The 23,827-nt window shown below is 41.8% G+C and overlaps 1 protein-coding gene across 1 annotated transcript in view; it reads right to left on the bottom strand.

Annotated features, from left to right (window-relative positions):
* Nucleotides 1-6,486: 6,486 nt before the first annotated feature.
* The window catches only part of LOC126474195 (mucin-2-like), a 59,418-nt gene continuing 42,077 nt past the window's right edge, over nt 6,487-23,827 (bottom strand). The window contains exon 3 of the mRNA XM_050101658.1: nt 6,487-8,882. Coding sequence (XP_049957615.1) covers nt 7,407-8,882 — 1,476 coding nt within the window. The 3' untranslated portion in view covers nt 6,487-7,406. The remainder of the gene's footprint in view (nt 8,883-23,827) is intronic.

Below are 23,827 nucleotides of genomic sequence, written 5' to 3'. Positions count from 1 at the left end.
ACCGTAGCAGCTGATGGCTCACACCATTCCTTGAGTGCTAACAACAAGCTCTTTCTTTTTCTGTGCAATTCACTTGCCTACCTATATCTCTTAAATTCTTATTGATGGATTGCTATGCTCTGATTTCAACTACTGCTGCAGTAGGTAAAGAATATATCTGTTCTTGAACTCAGTGGCGACAAAACTATCCAAGTTGCTCTCTTTTTGCCCCTTAATTATTACCTTTCCACATCCCACTTTTGTCTTACCCCCACAACTGTTTTGCAGCCAATCTCTGCCTGAAGGAATCAAATTCTCACTTATTAGACTGCAATCTTTGTCTTTTAAACATACTACACATATCGGTGGAAGGACCTAACTGGGAATTCTTTCTTCTGTCTTCACAGCAGGTGCCCCAGTGAAACAATAGTGTACAATCCTGACTGATTTTATGTGGCCTGCCACAAATTCCTCTCCTGTGCCAACCTCTTCATCTCAGTGGCACATGCAACCTACGTCCTCAATTATTTCCTGAATGTTTTTCAATCTCTGTCTTTCTCTACAGTTTTTGCCCTCCACAGCTCCCTCTAGTACCATGAAAGTGATTCCCTCGTGTCTTAATACATGTCCTGCCATCCTGTCTTTTCTCCTTATCCATATTTACCACATATTCCTTTCCTCCCCAATTCTGCGGAGAACCTCCTCATTCGTTATCTTATAAGTCCAACTTATTTTCAACATTCGTCTGTAGCGCCACATCTCAAATCCTTCAGTTCTCTTCTGTTCCGCTTTTCCCACAGTCCATGTTTCACTGCCGTACAATGCTGTACTCCAGATATACTTTCTCAGAAATTTCATCCACAAATTTAGCCCTATGTTTGATACTATTAGACTTCTCTTGGCTGGAAATGCCCTTTTTGCCATTGCTGGTCTGCATTTGATGTCCTCCTTGCTGCATCTGTCATTGGTTATTTTATTGCCTAGGTAGCAGAATTCCTTAATTTCATCCACTTCATGACCACCAATCCTGATGTTAAGTTTCTCACTGTTCGCATCTCTGTTACTTCTCATTACTTTCGTCTTTCTTCGATTTACTCTCAGTCCATATTTTGTATTCATTAAATTCTTCATTCCATTTACTAGGTCATGTAATTCTTCTTCACTTTCACTTAGGATAGCAATGTCATCAGCGAACTGTATTATTGATATCCTTTCACCTTGAATTTTAATTCGATTCTTGAAACTTTCTTTTATTTCCATCATTGCTTCTTCGATGTACAGATTGAATGTTAGGGGCAAAAGACTACATCTCTGCCTTACACCCTTTTTAATCCGAGCACTTCGTTCTTGGTGATCCACTCTTATTGTTCCCTCTTGGCTCTTGTACATATTGTATATTGCCTGTCTCTCCCTATAGCTTGCTCCTATTTTTCTCAGAATTTCAAACATCTTGCACAATTTTACATTGTTGAATGCTTTTTACAGGTCAACAACCCCTATAAACGTCTTGATTTTTCCTTAGTCTTGCTTCCATTAACAACTCCAATGCCATAATTGCCTACCTTGTGCCTTCACCTTTTCTAAAGCCAGACTGATTGTCATCTGGCACATCCTCAATTTTCTTTTCCATTCTACTGTATATTATTCTTGTCAGCAACTTTGATGCATGGGCTGTTAAGCTGATTGTGCAATAATTCTCACACTTGTCAGATCTTCCAGTCTTCGGAATTGCATGGATGATATTTTTCTGAAAGTCAGATGGTCTGTCGCCAGACTAACATACTACATGTGAATAGTCATTTTGTTGTCATTCCCCCCAATGATTCGAGAAATTTTGATGGACTGTTATCTATTGCTTTTGCTTTTTTGGCTGTAAGTCCTCCAAAGCTCTCTTAAATTCTAGTTCTAATACTGGATCCCCTATCTCTTCTAAATCGACTCCTGTTTCTTCTTCTATCACATCAGCCAAATCTTCCCCCTCATATAGGCCTTTAATGTACTCTTTCTACCTATCTGCTCTCTTCTCTGCATTTAACAGTGGAGTTCCCCTTGCACTCTTAATGTTACAACCCTTTTTTTTAATTTCACCGAAGGTTGTTTTGACTTTCCTGTATGCTGCGTCGGTCCTTCTGACGGTAATTACTTTTTCTACTTCTTCACATTTTTCATGCAGACATTTCTTCTTAGCTTCTCTGCACTTTCTATTTGTTGCATTCCTCAGCAACTTGTATTTCTGAATTCCTGAGTTTCCTGGAACATTTTTGTGCTTTCTCCTTTCATCAATCAACTGAAGTATTTCTTCTGTTACCCATTGGTTTCTTCATAGTTACCTTCCTTGTATCTAGGTTTTCCTTTCCAACTTGTGTGATGGCTCTGTTTAGAGTCATCCATTCCTCTTCAACTGTGCTGCCTACTGAGCTATTCCTTATTGCTGTATCTGTAGCCTCAGAAAACTTCAAGTATATCTCATCATTCCTCAGTACTTCTGTATCCCACTTCTTTTGGTTCTTCCTGACTAATCTCTTAAACTTCAGCATACTCTTCATCACTACTATATTGTCATCTGAGTCTATATCTGCTCCTGCATATGCCTTACAATCCAGTATCTAATTTTGAAATCTCTGTCTGACCATGATGTAATCTATCTGAAATCTTCCCAAATCACTTGGCCTTTTCCAAGTGTACCTCCTCCTCTTATGATTCTTGAACAGAGTATTCACTATTACTAACTGAAATTTATTACATAACTCAGTTAGTCTTTCTCCTCTCTCATTCCTTGTGCCAAGCCCATATTCTTCTGTAACCTTTTCTTCTAATCCTTCCCCTGCAACTGCATTCCAGTCCCCCATGACTATTGGATTTTCATCTACCTTTGTATATTGTATTACCCTTTCAATATCCTCATATACTTTCTCTATCTCTTCATCTTCAGCTTGTGACTTTGGCATGTATACCTGAACTCTCGTTGTCGGTGTTGGTTTGCTTTCGTTTCTGATAAGAACAACCCTATCACTGAACTGTTCACAGTAACACACTCTCTGCTCTACTTTTTTTATTCGTAATGAATCCTACTCCTGTTATATCATTTTCTGCTGCTGTTGATATTACCCTCACTCATCTGACCAGAAATCCTCACCTTCATTCCATTCCATTTCACTTCATTGGTGACTACTAATATCTAGATTGAAGCTTTGCATTTCCCTTTTCAGATTTTCTAGTTTCCCTACCTTGTTCAGGCTTCTGACACTCCATGCCCTGACTTGTAGAACATTATCCTTTTGTTAATTATTCAATCTTTTTCTCTCGGTCACCTCCCCCTTGGCAGTCCCCTACCGGAGATCCAAAAGGGGGACTTTCCCAAATCTTTTGCCAATGCAGAACCATCATGACACTTATTTCAGTTACGGGCCACATGTCCTGTGGATACACATTATGTATCTTTAATTCAATAGTTTCCATTGCTTTCTGCGTCCTCATGCCGTTGATCATTGTTGATTCTTCCGCCTTTAGGGGCCGTTTCCTACCCCTAGGACAAGAGAGTGCCCTGATCCTCTTTCTGCTCCTCCGCACTCTTTGAAAACGCCGTTGGCAGAATGAGGGTGACTTCTTATGCCGGAAGTCTTCAGTCACCAATGCTGATTATTAATCAAAATTTAAGCAGTGGTGGGTTTTGAACCCGGGATCGAAGACATTTTTTTGATTACTAATCAAAGACGCTACCTCGAAACCACAGTAGTATATAATCCCTACATACCAGTCCTATATTATTAACTAATCTACAACATGCAGATTATCATCCATAGTCTTATTATTACAGATAACTACACAGATATATGTCTTCCTTCATAGTAATGACCTTTAAAGTTATGTTTTTACTCACAACATTTTGCAAACTTGAATGAAAATATAAATTAATTCCAGTAGACAAACACCAGACTCTCCATTACTTTTCAATAGAAATACACACAAATCAAAACCTGAGCATGTGATTTATCTTATTCTGAACTCACATGAATAATTCAACTGGAAAAGGTCAGTTATATGAAATGGAACAGGCACCTGCACGCTTGTTTAGCGTGCAGTGTAACTGAAATGAAATATTAATGCAAAATTAAAAACTTAACTTATGGCAGTACAATATTACAGTGTATCATATTTTGGGAGAATGTACAGCTACCAAAGATTGGTTTGAAGCTGCTCTACATGCTAATCTATTCCACACAATCATATCCATCTCTGTGAAACTGCTGCAACATGCATCTACTTATTTATTTAATTCCTGTGGTCTGCCACCGCACTGCATGTTACGGATATGGGACAAAATTTGTTAACATATGTTAAAGGTAGATTATGGTATTATAATACATTGCAACAGATTGACTAAGTTAGCTTCACTGAACAGTCCATGTTTTGCACTTAAACACAGCCAGCAAGATTAGTTTTCTAGGTATTCTTTTACAGAGTAAAAACAGTGACACAGCAAACAGAATTTCACAACTTTATTAAATGAGTGTTGTCTTCAGTAGACTCTGTACATGTGGGAACCTTGTTGTACAGCTGGAGGCATATATGAAATGCTCCCTTTTGATATAGTTGAGCGTTTGCATGTAACACATACAGATTTGAGTTTATTCTAGTGTTGCGTTTGTGTATTTCACTATCTTTCTTGAGTCTGGATTCAGTTGGCACAATGTGGTTTTTTTTAAAAAAATTACAGTCTCAAGAATGTATAGACAGGACAGTGTTAGGATGTCCAGCTTCCTGAAGATGGGTCTGCAAGAGTCTCTAGGTTTGCTTTCATGAATATCACAACATATTTCATGTGGGCCTATGTGTGCGATTAGTGTGCAGTTTTATTATTTTCTATCATAGGATTTCAGCACACTCAGTGCATAGCAGTCAGTACTTATCCTGGCATTTACCTTTTCAATATGTTTATTTTGTTTCAGGTTATCTTGTACTGACAGATCCAGAATTTGAGTACAGTTTAGTAACTATTGGTTGGTTGTTTACTGTTAACAGGTGGTTGAGAGAGTTTGCACTTTATGTGGTGTAAAAGTTCATTGAATTTTTTTTTGTGTTGATGGTTAATCTATTGCTTGTAACCCAGTTGCTGAGTTGTTCTGTAGCCAACTTCGCAGCTTTCTGAACTGCCTCTGTGTTCTCCTCTTTGAATAGTGCTGTTGTGTCATGTTATGGTTTTGTGTGCATCTACATTCAGACTCAGGTTATAAAATAAATAAAATAAAATAAAATAAAATAAAATATTATGTATTATTGTATGATAGTGATTGGTTGTACTTAATATTTGCGCGACGTTTAATTATTCGGTATCAGACGCTTGACAATGGCTTTTTCGTAAATGTAATGTTATTCGTAGTTGACCGTGAAATAAGACTCAAATAATCGGACTTCGTAATTAAATCGTTACCAAAGACTGCTGCGGTAGGTGCGGACTCAAATCTAAATCTCAATATTAGAATAATTTGCCAGCCATGTCAATACGTCGTACAGAGGTGACTGTCTACTAAACATAAAAAATTACACAGTTAGTTAAATCAGATATATTCAATGAATAAGCCTACAGTTCATAATCCTACTTACTTTTATAAATATAAATTCTTTTCAGAATCGAGTGCCTAGTATGGTTGCAACTCGCAGTAATTTTCTATAACATGAAATATGGCGGTGTGCCAGACAATAAAACTAAAAAAACGTGCTTCTCGCACCACTTGAACCAGAGCTCTCTTTTCTTAATCAAACATACGAGTAACGTAATTCTGCTTTTGTTTTATCAGCGACACAGCGCTGCAGTTGTGTGCCATAGGCTTTATTTATTTGTCACTGATTATTTATTTAATTAATATCTCGCGTTTCCGAGGAAACTCACGCACGGCATGCAAATGTGCCTTTATAAGGTCATTAATATACAGGAGTAGAGGTCTCAAAACTGAGCCCTATGGTATGCCTTATTTAAGTTTTACTGCTTTGTAGAGTTTCAATTACTGAACTGAGTCATTTGTTAGTGTACATCATGCTGACTTTCTGTATGTGATTGCTTAGAAATGATGCAATCCATTCATTTGCAAGTCCTCTGATACCATAATCTTCTCTTGTTTTCAGCAATATTTTGTGATCTGCTGCATCAAAAGCTTTTGACAGATATAGAAATAGGCCTGTAGTGGGTCGTTTTGCATTTAACAGATCCTGTGTCGTATTAATGCTGTCATATACTGCTGTTTCTGTAGATTTATTGTTTCTAAACCACATCCTGTGTCATATTAATGCAGTCATATAGTGCTGTTTCTGTAGATTTATTGTTTCTAAACCTAAGTTGGGATAAACTCAGTAAAACTATTTTATCTATGAAGCCCATCAGTCTTTTGGGCATAATTTTTTCAAATTTTTACGGATGCAGGATGGACACATTCATAAGCTATTTTTCATATATATCTTTATTAACAGTAACAAAAAATTACAATATTTTATTTACATTTTAAATGGAGAACTACAATTTTTATTAAGCCATTATTAAAGTGAATGACAAAACACAACCATCTTGAATGCATTTCTTTTTGGATTTTCTGATGTCTAGACCTTTGTATGTTGTGTGCCATTCAAATCACAGCAATGTTTTTGTGTAAACTAAACAAGTTACATCATAGATTTAACACAGTGTTGTAAAGCATTTATACGGTTTTTAAGATACACAAACTGTAACATACAAAACAGACACAAAAGGTTGAGTGTGAGTGTCAAATCTTATGTTAGAGGCACTTTTCAGCCATAAAATACCCAAACTATACAGGAAAGAAAAATTAGCTTACAATATTTTAAGTAAACATTAGGACTCTGACTGTTATTACATACAGAAAAAACATAGTAAAGAGGCTAATCTGGGGTATGTTGTGCAAAATTTCTCAAAAGAATGAGTGCAGAACTAGTACTAATAATAATAAACAAACAGACATCAGTAACATTTAACTATTAATAACATAACAGTTGCTGCAGAACTTGCAACTTATTTTCAGAATTTTTTTCTCATCAACATACAGTTTTACCAGCAAAACTGGAGTCCTCACAAAGAACAATTGCCTAACTTCCTTACTATGTCGTATGTGAGGTAGTTTTTCTTTGCAGAGCTTCTCACTTGTTCTTCAGTCTTTTGTGCAGTTTACATCACAGTTTTTCCATAAAATTTTTTAAATCATCCTCGACTTAGATGGCTTGGTGTATAAACTTCAATGTCTTGAGCCACAAAGAATGTGCACATATGAACTCTTGCTTAAAATACAAGGTATTACTGCCTTTTTATGGGTAGTTTAAAAAAAATATGACATCTAATTTTCTTCACTTTTTTTCTGTTCAACAGGCCCCTGCTTCAAAATAGGACTTAAGTGTTGTTTTGTTTTTTTCCACAACAGTCTTTACCATGGTCTCCACATGTCCTTACTACTGCTACTGCTAGAAGCATTTTCTGTCATAGAGGCAGATGTTCCATCTAAATGGCTTTCTTGTGATGTTGGTGCCTGCTGAGAACTTGAACTTATTTGGTCTGTATCATTGGGAAGCTCAATTCGGAATGAAAGGTGTGGCATTTTACTTGGTGGTGGCAATGTGAGTAAAGAGGATACAGTGTTTTCACTTGGCTCTGTTGTTGGAAATGATCTCTTGCTACCTACAAGTGGCGTCTGTGACAGTGAGCTTGGAGGGAACTGCAAATACTCATCTCTTCTCAAGGAAAAATCCAGGGGATCCTTTGCACCGTAATGAAGAGGAGCTGCTTTGACTGCTGGAGATGTGGCAGACACAGAAGTGCCCTTGTCTTCTAAATTAGTAATCACAGAGAGAGGTTGATCTGTTGGTACTGAAGGAGCAATATCAGGTTTTGAAGAAGGAAATGTTACTGTGGAGATGACAGGTACTGTCTTGAACTCAACTTTGAGTTCTGCAACAGCCGAGACACCAACTGGAGTGTTTTGGTGATGTAGGGAAGATGAAGTGGAAACAGAGTGTGAGCCTGACCCATTATCACACGTGGATGAGGTCACATGCGGCTGTTGGTGTGGTTTATCTTCACCTGCCACAGACGGAGCACCCTCTGTTCCACCAAGAGGAAATAATCTAAATGCAGGAACTTTGAGCCAGGTCTCCTGTGCCCTATGGTCAGCACCTCTGACCATGGAGGCCAATGGAGGAGGTGATGGTGGTGGTGGATATGGTTCAGTAATGAGTGAATCGTCATCTGAGATGGTGGATGTAGGCGACGGTAGAGGTGAGGGGGGTGCTCGAACTGCCTGCCGTGGGTTGACAGCAGTGAATGCACTAGGATGTGACCTGTCCATTGCAGAAGAAGGAGTAGAAGACACAGCAGTGGTAACAGTTGTGGAGTTAGTGACATCTGTAGTGGTGCTGGTTGTGGTAGTGGTGGCAGCTGTAGAGGCAGAAGTAGAAGAGGCTGCAGAGTGCTGTACCTGTTGTGGTACCCCCACTGCTCCTGCAGCTGCAGTGATGGGCAGCAGACCGTGGGGCAACACGAGTGCCAGCTCGCCCGTTGGGAGTCGATGTGGCACAAGGGCTAGCCCCGCGGCAGCAGTTGTGGCTGGTGTGACCCCCACGCCCACCAGGCCGGGATTATTGTTAGGGTCGAGCTGCTGCAAGCTTGCTATACACTGTGTCAGGTGGCCAGAAAGGCGCTGGCGAACTGCAGGTTCGACACTGGATAGTCTTCCCAGATACCTGCCCACTTCACCTGCACATTCACTGAATCCGGTACGGAATTTGCTAAGCACTCCTGGATCCGTAGCCACTGCTACTGCCAGCTGCTGCCTCTGTACACTCTGTAAATGACGTACAGTCATTTCCAAGATGTCTGCCTTCTCCAGTTTCGAGTGTCGCGCAGGCTACAAACAAAAAATAAAAACAAAATTAGGCAGAGAGCCAAAAAACATACTTCACTGGTACTGCTTATTTTTGTCTATAAAAACATACTGTTAATAGTTCCTTAATTCAGCACAAGGTATCTTGAACATGGTGAATTAAAATTGCATGAACAAAATTTTGGAACCTGTTCAGGGATATTTTATGAGTATTTTGCTATAAGGTCTCTATGGTCTCCAGTGGCTCATGACAGAGTAATTGTATTTCATTTGATTTCCTACCTCCAGGTAGCTTTGTATCTGTATTCCACTGAAAATATGCACAGCAGTGTAAATATTGAAAGTCTGTGCCATATGTCTTGTTTGAAAACAAACTTGTTCCATTCACTCACAGCACTTGCTACTGACAACAACCCTCAAGCTTGCATTCTACAGCTGGGTTCTGTATTGGGCATGTTTTTTACAACATTGTTATTGGTACATTAACAGTGATACACAGGGTTACAGACAGGTTTACTAATGAACAGTTGGTGTGGCCAACATGCACTCTTGTATGGATTTATTGAATGCAATGGAAGATCAGCACAACACTACTATGCTGAGCTATCCCTGCAATGTGGCTATCACATCACAGTACTTGTGTATCTGTTTGTGGTTTGCTGCATACTCTGTTTGTACTGTAAATTTTGGTGATTGCATATTACTGTTTTTTTTTTTTCCATTGCTGTGAAGGTATTTTCATACACACAGAGGTATTGGAGTAACATATACAATAAATCATAATTAAATTATTACTATGAAACAAGCTGTGGGTCCCTGGTACCAAAAACAACCTCCAAAATATATTGTTATTATGAGTTTCATTTCATCTTGTACAGAGTGGTGTGAAGACCATTCCAAGAATTCTTCACAATTTCATACCATTATAGCAAATTTTTGTTGATCTGCTATCAATGTGTTTCAACTGAGTTAGTTGGAAGAAGCATTAAAATAACAGAACACTGGAGGGAAAAAAACTAGTTCTCTTGTCATAGAATTTAAAATTATTTTGGCCAAAGAACAGCAAGAAGGCAAGTGCAAAAGATGGGATGAAGAGAAGACACTGTTGAACTTGTAATTAATTACATAAATAACACAGATTCTTATCCAAGCATGAGGTATACCTAGTCAGGAAAACATTCCAAAGCAAGAACATTTTTTCTGTGTTGTCTAAATGATAAGGTTTTTCTCCACCTGACTGTTTTCTATTTCCTTCTGGATACACTTTCGACTTTGTAGTCATTCTCAATGATTCATTATCATCCTTTGGTTATTAGTTAAGTTTCATGTCATGATACATATTTGTTATCTGACCATACAGGGATCACCACATTAATGTCAACTGGATGATGTGTTAAAATTATTCATGGTCCTTGTGTAACACTTTTTTCACAACCTACATGATACTTTCATCTCATAGGTGCTAATAAACCATATACATTACAGTAACATTAAGATCAATAATGAATATTGTGTTTTTGTCATGTAACACAACATGAAATGCAACCAATTTCAAACTGACAATAAGGAATTACTTGACAATGGGTACAAAGTGAAAATGGTGATGGGGTACCCAGAATGAAATATGAAAAGGTCAGGTGGTGAAAGTATTGCCATTTAAACAATTTTTACACGACTGTGACACTACAAAAATTTCTCTGCTCGGTTCCATCACTATTACTAGTTGTTGCATTGAAGATGAATAAAGAGATTTCCCACAGAGTCTGTTCCTTTTGGTCCATGTATTGGGCACTAGCCATGAATGCAAATACACTCTAAGAAAGAAAAAAAAAGATGCACCACAAATGAATTATACAAATGGGGCAGAAATCATTAGATGTGATGAACATGTACAAACAAACAATTGATAACACTTTCCAGAAAATTGGATGATTCATTCAAGAGAAAAAGGCTCACAGGTTGAGCACATTTGTAATATGTTGGTCCACCTTTGGCCCTTATGTAAGCAGTTATTCATCTCGCCATTGATTGTTGGAGTTGTTGGATCTCCTCCTAATAGATATTGTGCTAATTTCTGTCCAACTGGCATGTAAGATCAAAATCCTAAACGGTTTGAGGGTCTAGCTCATAATGCTTCAAAGATTTTCAGTTGTGGAGAGAGATCGTTACCTTGCTAGCCAAGGTAGGGTTTGGCAAGCACAAAGGCAAGTTGTAGAAACTCTCGCCATGTGTGGACGGTCGTTATCCTGTTGAAATGTAAGCCTAAGATGGCTTGCCATGAAGGACAACAAATATCGTCAACATACTGCTGTGCTGTAAGGATGCCACGAATTACAACAAAAGGTGTCGTGCTACAAAATGGCATGGCAGGCACCCCATGCTGTCACTCGTGTTTATCTGGCCATAATGTGAGCGACAATCAGACTGGTATCCCACTGCTGTCCAGAGTGTCTCCAGACACGTCTTCGGCCTGTAATCTCATTGACTAGAGTAGAATTGTCTTCAGTGATGAGCCCCGCTTCGAACTGAGCCCATATGACAAGTGAACACATGTCTGCAGATCCCCCAGTGGTGGGATAACAACCTGACTGTTGCCTGCCATACAGCCCAACAACCAGGTCTGGGGTGCCATTTCATTTCATAGCAGGATCCCTTTGGTTGTCATCCGTGGCATCCTTACGACACATCAGTACGTCGACGATATTCTATTGCCCCGTTTTGTTGCCCTTCATGCAAAGCCATTAGATTCTATTGCTTTCTTTGTGCTTGCCAAATCCTACCTTGGCCTTGGGAACGTTTGGAGCAATATTTAATGCGGCAATAGGACAAAATTTGGCCCGATATCCCTCAGGAGGGTAAAACTCTTCAGCCCATGCCAAGCTGAATAAATGCTTGGGTGAGTGTCAGAGGTGGACCAGCACGTTACTGACTTATTCAATTTGTGAAGCTCTTCCCCTCGAATCAATCATAATTTTTTTCTAAAATTTTGATCATTTGTCTGTACATGTACATCACATCCAGCAATTTCCATCCTTTTCGGATGATTCTATCGTAGTGCATCTTTTTTTTTTTCTTTTTGTCTTAAGATAGTATTACGTCCGATTACTGAAACGTTCTGTGCCGGAAAAAGGGAAGATTACTCGAGGTTGGAGGAGCGCATCAGACCTTCTGAAAGACAAATGAAAGGAATATATAGAAAAACGTTCTTGTTTCACATAGTTGGAAATATTAAAATAGACTTCCCAATGCCCGCTGCTGCCGCCTTTGACTCCTTATAAACACGTAAGGCAAGCCTGTTGTTAGTATTATGGAAGTGCTGCGACGAGAGTAAATAAATAGAGACTTCCCTTTCAAATGCTCGTTACGTCAGTTCCAATAAAACAACATCCCCCTGTGCTTGGACGCATTCACGCCTCAAATAAAAATGCTTTTCTCTTTGTGGCCCCAGCAAGCAAGCACGCACTCCTCGTCGTGGCAGCTGTCCCAGCCGCCCTTTGGAGGGCTCAGTTCTCGGTGCTAACGATCACCGCGCATGAAGGGTTCCGGTTTTTAATAAGCGGCGGGGAAATGAAGGGAGCGGTTGTGCGGCTGAGGGCGCGGTCGGTCGGCCAGGTCTGCTGGCCACTCAGTTGGCCAGGCCGAGGTCGAGTTGGCCTTCCCAATCTCCCGAGTTCTCACACATGCACTGCCGGATTGTGCTTCCTAACGACACAAATTTATCGTTGATACTGTGAGGAAGTTTAAAATCAAGTTATTGTTCTTTCAATCCTGTAATCTTAGTGGTAATAACATTCTAATTATCATACAGATACCAGTCTGTAGTCCAGATAAAGTGTAAATTGAAATGGCTACGCCGCAGTACCATAGCGCACCGCTAAAGGGGTCAAAACCGGGGACAAAGAGATACATCGGCCACTACAACGAACTTATGACATCACACTTGTCGGCTTGTCCGCCACACTATGTTAACGTTTGACTCCGTGCAAGGCCCACGGGAAATCAATGTTTAATTGAAAAGGTACCCATTAATGGTCTTAATTTTGTCGTTTGCTATCGAGAACTTGCACGCATTTGAACACGCAGTCAAGAATATTACACACTTGTCAAACCGTTGCTCGGTCCCCGCCGGAGACGGCTGCTGGCACTCGTGAAACCAGCAGTGTTATGTACTGTGACATAGGCACCACGGCGTGTCTTTTTTTTTTTGGGGGGGGGGGGGGGGAGGGCGGGGGGGGGGGGGGAGCGCGACTTTGCTTTGGCTGCTCTAGCGATTCACCTAAAAGCAGCCTGTGTTCAGAATGGCTCCGACAACAGTCGACAGGTGCAATCACGAGAGGCCACCCGATAACGCTGACAGCTCGGTCACGGAACGTCCTAACTCCTTCGTCAGTGTTTGTTGGACCTGAGGAGGTTAGCTTAGCTTAAAACCTATTCCAGCAACGAGGTTAGAATCTATTTTAATATCCTTGGGCGGGATGGATGCCTCATAAACATACTGTAAGATATGCCATGCTCCTGACTTTAATAAATTAATTTTTTAGGTTATAATATTCGCCTAAAATTTCTGATATGCTTTAACCTACCTGTGGTTTCCAATAAAGCTGTGATTTCATTCCATAGATTCCGAGCTATATCACGATTAACATTGCCACCTGGCCCGATTTTGTAATATTTGTGACTTCTTTTCTATAGTTGTCCAATATCTCTATATTAATTAAGACGGGACAGCCTCAAGTTCTTGAGTTTTTGGTTTATTTCTACAGTTTCAGTTTTTTTTATCTGATCGTTTATCATCTTATTCTTGTCAGTCAGGGCTAGTATGGGAGCTAACGGGAATTACTGAGAGTTGCACTAAAGTGCTACCATTCGTTTGATGTGCCCCCACTTCTGGCTTGCCAAGGGTGGGAGCCCTAATCTTGTGTAAAATCATAATCTCTTGAACTAAACTTATGTTTCAATTGGCATCCGAAGACTGTATGTTTGTGCTGAGATCGGTTGCATTGTGAGCGAGCACGTAGTGGAGTACTGATTTGAAAAGTTCGACCGATGTCGGTCGACGGTGGAATCCACCATGTTGTGGGTGGGGTGCCACTGTGACTGTAGCCTTAGGTAAGGTGAATCGACGACTTGGATATTTTGTTGGAAGCGTTCTGGGAAAGTGCGGTGCATATGTAAAGGAAGTAACATACGAGAAGCCAGTGCGACCAATCATGGAATGCTGTTGCAGTGACTCGGAGCTCTTGTCAAGTAGGCTTGACAGTGGACGCCGAACGAATTTAGAGACGTGCTGTTGCTAAGACTGCAAAAGGTCCCATGTGTAACAGAAATGCATTGACATCTTAAATGAGAATCCTTGGGAGAAAGATGACTTAATTTTCTTGAAACCTTGGGGTTAAATTTAGAGAACGTTTATTCGAAGAAGACTGTGCGAGCATTATACTGCCACCAACGAGTATCTCGCATAGGAATCGTTAAGAAGAAGAAGATGAGAGAGGTTGGGCGTGGTCAGCATACAGACATTTTTTACCACGCTCAATAGACGTATGGAATAGGAAAGATTATTGATAATATTGATAGGATGTATCCTCCACCATGCACTGCATTGACCTGCAGAGCGTTTTATGCAAATGCGCATCACAATGTAGAGCGCAGGTACAGGGTGGAGCAAATAAAAGTGGCCCGGACGAGTGGATGTAAATGTAGGCATATAACCACACATTAACGGAGGAGGAAAAGACCTACAGCTATCTCCAACAGGATGGAGCAACTGCCCATACAGCCGACCGAACCTTGGAGCACATTTACACTATCTTCCCACCTCACAGAATTGTTAGCAGAGGTCAGTCTGGTCACAGTCCTATCTGGCCACCCTGATCACCAGGTGTGTCAGTGTGCGATTACTTTGTACGTGAGCCCTCAAGTCTAAGACGTATCGCAACGACCCTCATAGTCTTCAAGAACTGCAGCAGAATATTTCGGATGAGATTGCACCAATTCCAACAGTCTAGCTTCGACTCGCCTACAGCAACTTGCTGACCATTGCCCAAAAGTGTCAAGAGATGAATGGTGGTTACTTTCAACATCTGTTATAGTTAGGTTAGTACCGTATTTCCTTTCCCCTGCTGTTTCTTTGTACCCTGGAACTCTGTTCTCCGGGCCACTTTTATTTGCCGCACCCTTTATAACGGCACCTGGCTGAATATTTCATTGCAGGAGGAGTGTATGTTGTAAACGGTGATTACTCCGAATACTAGCTGACATTATAATATCCCCAACACTATCTGACATTGTAATGTACCGCAAGCAATGTGAAACAGTCACTTCCTCACTTTCCGGTGCCACTTACGAATGGTATGATCTCGAATCTCTAATTTTACCTTCACGGTCTTCAACCTAGATATACCATGAAGGGTCGCTCTCGAAGTTTTAAAAGTAAACTACACCGTTATGCACAACGTTTCTCCTGTAGCTTCTGCCACAGGAGTTTGGTGAGCACCCCCGTGACACTTACGGGCTCACTGAACCTAAGCGTGTTTAAGACGAATACTCCAAGTATCGGCTGAACGCGGATTCTGTGAGCTAACTCCTTAATAGGTGATCACCCTTCGTGATCCATCCAACGAATCTGTGACTGGCATCTGCCTTTCCAGCGACAGTTTTACTTTAACTCTTTACAAACAAAATTACGGGAATTTTAAAAAAAAAAAAATTTTTTTGTAGCTCTACTCCAGAAAATATTAATTTAATTAATTTGGAAAAAAAAGATTGATTGGAATACATGCAAGCTTGGAAACATCATATTAAATCGGTAATAAATCCTTATTTGACACACTATTTAACAATAATGCATGTATATCATTTCTTCATCAGCTTCTGACAAAGTGACGTTGTACTCTGCGTCAAGTTTACAAGTGACTACTAGTGTAACATTCTACATACACTTTCTTCCTGTAGATCCGTTTGGAGTACAGTAAAAGCAATCACAGAGTACAAAGGCTAACATACACACGTTACTTCATATATATGTTTGTCTCTAAATATATCCACACCATTATCATACGCTTAAAAGAAGAAGAAGAAAAAAAAAAAGCACCGCGAAGGAATTATCCGAATGGGACGGAAATCGGTAGATATTATGTAGATGTACAGACAAACAAATGATGACAAATTGGATGATTTGTTCAAGGGAAAGAGTTTCACAGATTGAGCAAGTCAATGACGCGTTAGTACACCTCTGGCCCTTATGCAAACATTTATCCAGTTTGGCAGTGATCGATACAGTTGCTGGATGTCCTGAGGGATATCGTGCCAAATTCAATCCAACTGGCGCATTGGATCGTCAAAATCACGAGCTGGCTGAGGGTCCTGCCAGACGTTCTCAATGGGGAGAGATCCAGCAATCTTGCTGGTCAAGGGAGGGTTTGGCAACCACGAAGACAAGCACTAGAAACCCTCGCCGTGTGCGGGCGGGCATTATTATGCTGAAATGTAAGCCCAGGATGGCCTGGCATGAAGGGCAATAAAACGGGGCGTAAAATATCGCGACGTGCCGTTGTGCTGTAAGGGTGCTGCGGATGATAACCATATCGGTCTAGCTATGTTTAAATGTGTGTGAAATCTTATGTGACTTAACTGCTAAGGTCATCAGTCCCTAAGCTTACACACTAATTAACCTAAATTATCCAAAGGACAAACACACATACCCATGCCCGAGGGAGAACTCGAACCTCCGCCAGGACCAGCCGCACAGTTCATGACTGCAGCGCCTCAGACCGCTCGGCTAATCCCGCGCGGCGGTCTAGCTATGAAAAGAAATGACCCCCTCCCCCATTCGCAGATCATCACTCCTGGTTGTCGAGCCGTTATGGCGGATGACAGTAAGGTCGGTATCCCACCGGTGTCTGCGGCTTCTCCAGACACGTCCACGTCTTCGGCTTGGAATCTCATTGAGTGGAGTAGCGTCATCTTCAGTAATTTGAGTCCCACTTCGAATTGATCCCCAATGACCAGGGAAGAAGTGTCTTGGAGACGCCCTGGACAGCGATGGGATACCAACCTGACTTCGCCCCCTATATGGCCCGACAACTATGAGTAATGGTCTAGGGTGCCATTTCATTTCATATCAGGACCTCTTTCATTATCATTTGTGGCACCCTTACAGCACAGCGGCACATCGACGCGACGATGATGTACGGCCCCCTTTGTTGCCCTTTACGTCAAACCAACCAGGGCTTACATTTCAGCAAGACAATGCCCGTCCACACACAGCGAGAGGTTCTACTACTAGTCTTTGTGCTTGTCAAGCCCTATCTTGGCCAGCAAGTTCGCCAGATCTCTCCCAAATTGAGAACGTGTGGAGCATTAAGCGCAGGGCCCTCTAAGCAGGTGGGGATTTTGACGATCTAACGCTCAAATTGGGCAGAATTTGGCACAATATCCTTCAGGAAGACATCCAACAACTCAGTCTGTTCCGGCGTAACGATTGACGACGGCACGAAATGAAGAACGCAAGAGCAAAGAAGGGTCTGAGACGTCAGCCAACATCCCGCTGACGAGGGCTGCACCACGACAGGAGCGCCGTCTAGCAGAAGAGAATAAAAGCGCCGCTCCTGCCAGCCTCGGCCGCACAGTATGCGTACAGTACTAGGAGAGCCCTACGACAGTAATGACGTGTGATCCATATCAATTGCTTCCATGGACCCTATATACAGCAAAGGACTTTGATTATTTGCATGTCGCCCATCGCTTGCGACACCATTGTAAATTCAAAGTTACGCTTTGTCTGTCTTCTTCATTGTAACAAAAACTGTTAATCTGATTTGCTTGAAGTGTTGAATAGCTATCGGAGAACACAGCATCCTTTAGGAACCCTATACGAAACGAGTGGACAGGACCCCACAGAGTCAAAGCCAAGCTCTGTAACTGTATGCATAAGGGCCAAGGTGGACCAACGCGTTACTGACTTGCTCAGTTTGTGAAGCTCTTGCTCTTGAATAAATCATTAAATTTTTCTGATATTATCATCATTTGTTCATATTCTACCTTAGTCAAATTTAGTTCATAATCTTTTCATAGATTTTACAAAAGCATGCGATTCAGTATTGATATCAAAATTGTACAGAATTTTTTTGGAACTTGGAATACTAAAGAAGTATGTTATAGAAGCGAGTTTGAAAAACACAAACGGTAGAGTACGCGTGGGGAAACTGGAGTCAGAAGAATTTGTAATAAAGAACGGACTTAAGCAGGGAGATGCCCTGTCTCCGCTGCTTTTTAATGTAGTCCTAGAATATATTGTACGAATGGCAGCAGATAATTCAGAGGGTGTGGAGTTAAATGGAAATATTAAGATATTAGGGTATGCAGATGATCCAAACATCATTAGCGATAGGAAAGAATCTGTTAACAGCAAATGCGAATGCGTTAATCAAGGCTAGTGAAGCTGTAGGTCTAAGGATAAGTGAAGACAAAACTAAATACCTGGTTACTACTAGAATGCCAACAGCAGTAGATCAGGAAATGTTAAAGAGTTGGAGACATGCAGTTTGAAAAAGTGAAGAAGAGATTATGGGTGGGAAATGCGTGCTACTTCCCACTGAATAGATTACTTTCATCACGGATATTGTCTAGGAATTTAAAGATTAGAATATACAAAACTATTATTCTACCAGTTATGCTGTATGGGTGTGAGACTTGGTCTCTCACTGTGCAAAATGAAAAGCCGTTTCGAGTATTTGAAAACAAAATTTTGAGGAAAATTTTCGGAGAGTGGCGAAAACAGCATAACGAAGAGGTTCACGAACTCTGTTCAAGCCCTGACATAATAAGTATCATTAAATCACGTAGGCTGCGATGAGCGGGTCACGTAGCTCGAATGGATGAGGGCAGGGCAGCGCGCAGAGTACTGGTAGGGCACTTAGAGGGAAAACGTCCTGTGGGGAGACCGAGGCGTAGATGGGAGGACAATGTGAAGGCTGATTTGAGGAGCCTAGGTATTGAAGGTGATTGGAAGGAAATAGCCCAAGACAGGGACGGATGGCGAAAATACGTTGCTACGGTAATAGACTCGAGTCCGGAATGACCAGTGAGAGTGTGTGTGTGTGTGTGTGTGTGTGTGTGTGTGTGTGTGTGTGTGTGTTCGCTTGTGCATATAAATCACATCTACTGATTTCCGACCCATATGGATTATTCCTAGTAAACAATACCCAACTTTCTAATTATTATATTTGTCAGGTATGACTCAGGTCATGCCGCTACAGTACACATATAACTGTTTGCGCTTGCTAAGACTAGTGAGGCACCGTGGCATCCAGTCTGTGCATAGCTACAGATGCGACGAACACCAAAACATAACACTTACAGTAACAGTCCAGATATTCATGTATATTTCGTAATCATTATAGAAAGGCGGTGGTTCCATATAGAAACTATAGGCTGGAAAAGGTTGAATCGCTCCTTTCGCACAATAGTGTGACACGGCAGTGAGTAACTGGAGTCTTATTCCAATTTTTGTGTGTCGCCTTAGTCCCCCTTATTGTCGTTCAAACACGGACCAGACGGCGCTGAGGCATCGCGTAACTGTAGCGGTATTGCTACGCACTCTGTCTCTCGTCAATGCAGACGAGTGTCGGGGGTCGTGTACTGTGTCCCCCCTACTACCTGACCGTCTCCCAGCGCTTCGTCGCTCGACTGTCTGCAGCAGGGCGGGCGAGCGTAATTCAAACGGTGAGGAATTCCCTCGGCGGCGCCTATTGTACGTGCACCGTTCGTGATTAGGACCCTCGAGCCGTGAGCGGAAGCGAGGGGGCTACGCGGGGTGGTTCCGCATCTGCCGCAGGAACTGGCTGGTCATCACAGTGGCCATGAGGGGGGAGTCCCTAAACCACAGGGGCGCAGCCGCTGCTAGGCGTATAGGCATGCTGCCCCTCCGTTACGCGATGCACCTTGCGCGGTGTACAGGCAGCAGCTGACAGCGGCAGCTTTCGCTGAATTCCCATGGAGCACAGGCGTCTCGTCCGGCCCGTGGGAACAAACCGACCCTCCAGCAGTCAGCTGTTGCGAGAGCCCAGGGTGTACTGTCGCGCCCCACTGCTATCATGAGGGAACAGTTGTTGCACCCGAAGTGCCATATGAAGCGGCGGCGAAGGTTCTGCTCTGCTGCAAACCTCGTCACGGTCCGCTGCGCTCGAGACACCTCTGCAGCAAACTACTAGCCAGTAAACGGACATTCAAACGGTTCAATTCGTGTACGAGCTTCCATATGCCAAGCTCATAAAACGGTTTTTTTCTTCAACAGTCTTCTGAATGGTTTGATGCGACCTGCCACCAATTCCTCTCCTGTGCCACTCTTTTCATCTCAGAGTAGCACTTGCAACCTATGCCCTCAGTCATTTGCTGGGTGTATTCTATTCTGTCTTCCTCTACAGTTTTTACCTTCTACAGCTCTCTGTAATACTATGGAAGTTATTCCGTGATGTCTTAACAGATGTCCTACCACAGTGTTCATTCTTCTTGTCATTGTTTTCCTTGTATTCCTTTCCTCGTCGATTCTGAGGAGAACCTTCTCATTTCTTACCTTATCAGTCCATCTAATTTACAACGTTCTTCTGTAGGACCACATTTCAAACGCTTCGATTCTCTTCTATTCCGGTTTTCCCACAGTCCATGTTTCTCTACCATACAATGCTGTGCTGCAAACAAACAGACGTAGAAATATCTTCCTCAAATTAAGGTCAATGTGTGATACTAGTACACTTCTCTTGGCTAGGAACGCGCTCTTTGCCCATGGTAGTCTGCTTTTTACGCCCTCCATCATGGGTAATTTGGATTCCACGTTGCCACAATTGCTTCATGTACTTTGTGAGCACGAATCCTAATATGAATTTTCTCGCTGTTCTCATTTCTTCTGCTTTTCATTACCTTTGGCTTTTTGCAGTTTACTCTCAATCCATATTTTGTACTCATTAGACTGTTCATTCCACCCAACAGATCTTGTAGGTCTTCGTATTCATTGAGGATAGCGATGTCATCACCGAATCTTAGGACTGAAGTACTTTCATCTTCAATTTAAATCCCAATCTTGAACATTTTTTTTTTTTTAATTTCCGTCATTGCTTCTTCGAAGTATAGATTGAACAGTAGGCGAGAAAGATTACGTCCTTGCCTTACACCCTTTTTAATCCGAGAACTTCGTTGCTTCCAACCTTACTGTTCCCTCTTGGTTCTTGTACATATTGTATGTTACCCGTCTCCCTCCAGACGTATTTTTCTCAGAATTTCGAACATCGTGCTCTATTTTACACTATTGAACGCTTTTTCCAGGTCGACAAATCCTATGAAAATCTTGATTTTTCTCCAGTCTTGCTTCCATTATCAACCGCAACGTCAGAACTCTCTCTTTCTCTCTCTACTGTCTTTACCTTTCCTAAAACGTAACAATACAGAAACTATCGGTTGCTGTAAACTCATACAGGGATTGCACACTGCTATGGAAATAAAAATAACTCACCAGCTCTTCCCATAGTCATTTATTTCACGCAAATAAACAAAATCATCCTAGGCCACAGTTTTCCCTGTGTTCCGCGGGAGGTGAGTAAGCGCTCCGCAAAAGACTGTAATATGGCGTTTTTTTCCAACATTTTGACGATTCTAACTATTTTATTTTATTATGATTTCCGTGTTATTAGTTATGTTTTAAAATTGGAGTAATCAATGAATAAAACAAGTTTTTCTCATATTTTATTAACCTTCAAAATAAACAAGGTGTTCCATCAAAGTGTCAAGGATTCTCTTGGTGTTCCGTCCAAAAAAATTTGGAAACTCCTGCTCTAGACAGAGACATTTTGAACGTGACTATCTGATTTTAACAAAACCAGAAGACAAGTAACGAAAATCGCGGTTCTGAGATGAATTACAGAGCCCAAACTGGATATGGGGTTGGAAAAGAATTTCTGAAATTACCTGAGATAACTTAGAAACATAAACGTCAAATCGAAAGAAAGGGCGTGCAGGAGCCTCCATGCGCTGTACGAGGTGCATTCAAGTTCTAAGGCCTCCGATTTTTTTTCTAATTAACTACTCACCCGAAATCGATGAAACTGGCGTTACTTCTCGACGTAATCGCCCTGCAGACGTACACATTTTTCACAACACTGACGCCATGATTCCATGGCAGCGGCATAGGCTTCTTTAGGAGTCTGTTTTGACCACTGGAAAATCGCTGAGGCAATAGCAGCACGGCTGGTGAATGTGCGGCCACGGAGAGTGTCTTTCATTGTTGCAAAAAGCCAAAAGTCACTAGGAGCCAGGTCAGGTGAGTAGGGAGCATGGGGAATCACTTCAAAGTTGTTATCACGAAGAAACTGTTGAGTAATGTTAGCTCGATGTGCGGGTGCGTTGGCTTGGTGAAACAGCACATGCGCAGCCCTTCCCGGGCGTTTTTGTTGCAGTGCAGGAAGGAATTTGTTCTTCAAAACATTTTTGTAGGATGCACCTTTTACCGTAGTGCCCTTTGGAACGCTATGGGTAAGGATTACGCCCTCGCTGTCCCACAACATGGACACCATCATTTTTTCAGCACTGGCGGTTACCTGAAATTTTTTTGGTGGCGGTGAATCTGTGTGCTTCCATTAAGCTGACTGGCGCTTTGTTTCTGGATTGAAAAATGGCATCCACGTCTCATTCATTGTCACAACCGACGAAAAGAAAGTTCCATTCAAGCTGTCGTTGTGCGTCAACATTGCTTGGCAACATGCCACACGGGCAGCCATGTGGTCGTCCATCAGCATTCGTGGCACCCACCTGGATGAGACTTTTCACATTTCCAGGTCGTCATGCAGGATTGTGTGCACAGAACCCACAGAAATGCCAACTCTGGAGGCGATCTGTTCAACAGTCATTCGGCGATCCCCCAAAACAATTCTCTCCACTTTCTCGGTCATGTCGTCAGACCGGCTTGTGCGAGCCCGAGGTTGTTTCGGTTTGTTGTCACACGATGTTCTGCCTTCATTAAACTGTCGCACCCACGAACGCACTTTCGACACATCCATAACTCCATCACCACATGTCTCCTTCAACTGTCGATAAATTTCAATTGGTTTCACACCACGCAAATTCAGAAAACGAATGATTGCACGCTGTTCAAGTAAGGAAAACGTCGCCATTTTAAGTATTTAAAACAGTTCTCATTCTCGCCGCTGGCGGTAAAATTCCATCTGCTGTGCGGTGCTGCCATCTCTGGGACGTATTGACAATGAACGCGGCCTCATTTTAAAACAATGCGCATGTTTCTATCTCTTTCCAGTCCGGAGGAAAAAAAAATCGGAGGCCTTAGAACTTGAATGCACCTCGTAGCAAGAAGCTAGACGTAGCGAATGTAGTATATTCTGAATCACCAGAATTGACTAGATTTAGAATAAAAAATCCTAGTTAGTTTAAAAGTTACTGAGCAGTCCAAGAAAGTTCAGAGGGAGAAAAATACTCCAGTGGCGTGGGCACGTCATGAGATCAGATTTGTGTTGCTCCAGGTAAAGAAGAAGAGCGAAGATGATATTGATCGACTGGTCGAGGCGGGCGAAGAGATAATAGAAAAACTGATTGAGTGAGTCACATTGCCTATTCTATCCTCATCAAACTGTCGCTGATGACCTCTTAAGACTTCCTTAACAAACAAACACTGCAACAACGTCTTGTATTGTATGTCGATATTACCTACAATACAACTATGACATCAGAAGAAACATCCGAAAGTATCAGCCACCTTGTTCGTACAATTCGACGAAGCTTCGGAAATAGCGGGTGGGAAGTAATGGTTATATTCAATAATGCCAAAATTGCGTTATGTGCGTAAATGTTGGAAACTGGAAACCAACTTGCACAAACAACTGGAAGCGCAAATAACTTTTAAAAGACGTTATCGTCTGACAACAAACCGAAACAACCTCGGGCTCGCACAAGCCGGTCTGACGACA

The sequence above is a fragment of the Schistocerca serialis genome, chromosome 4 (genome assembly GCF_023864345.2).
Source record: "Schistocerca serialis cubense isolate TAMUIC-IGC-003099 chromosome 4, iqSchSeri2.2, whole genome shotgun sequence".
In the NCBI taxonomy this organism is placed as follows: domain Eukaryota; kingdom Metazoa; phylum Arthropoda; class Insecta; order Orthoptera; family Acrididae; genus Schistocerca; species Schistocerca serialis.
The sequence above is the reverse complement of the archived record's forward strand: the minus strand, read 5'-3'. Positions and strand labels throughout refer to the sequence as shown.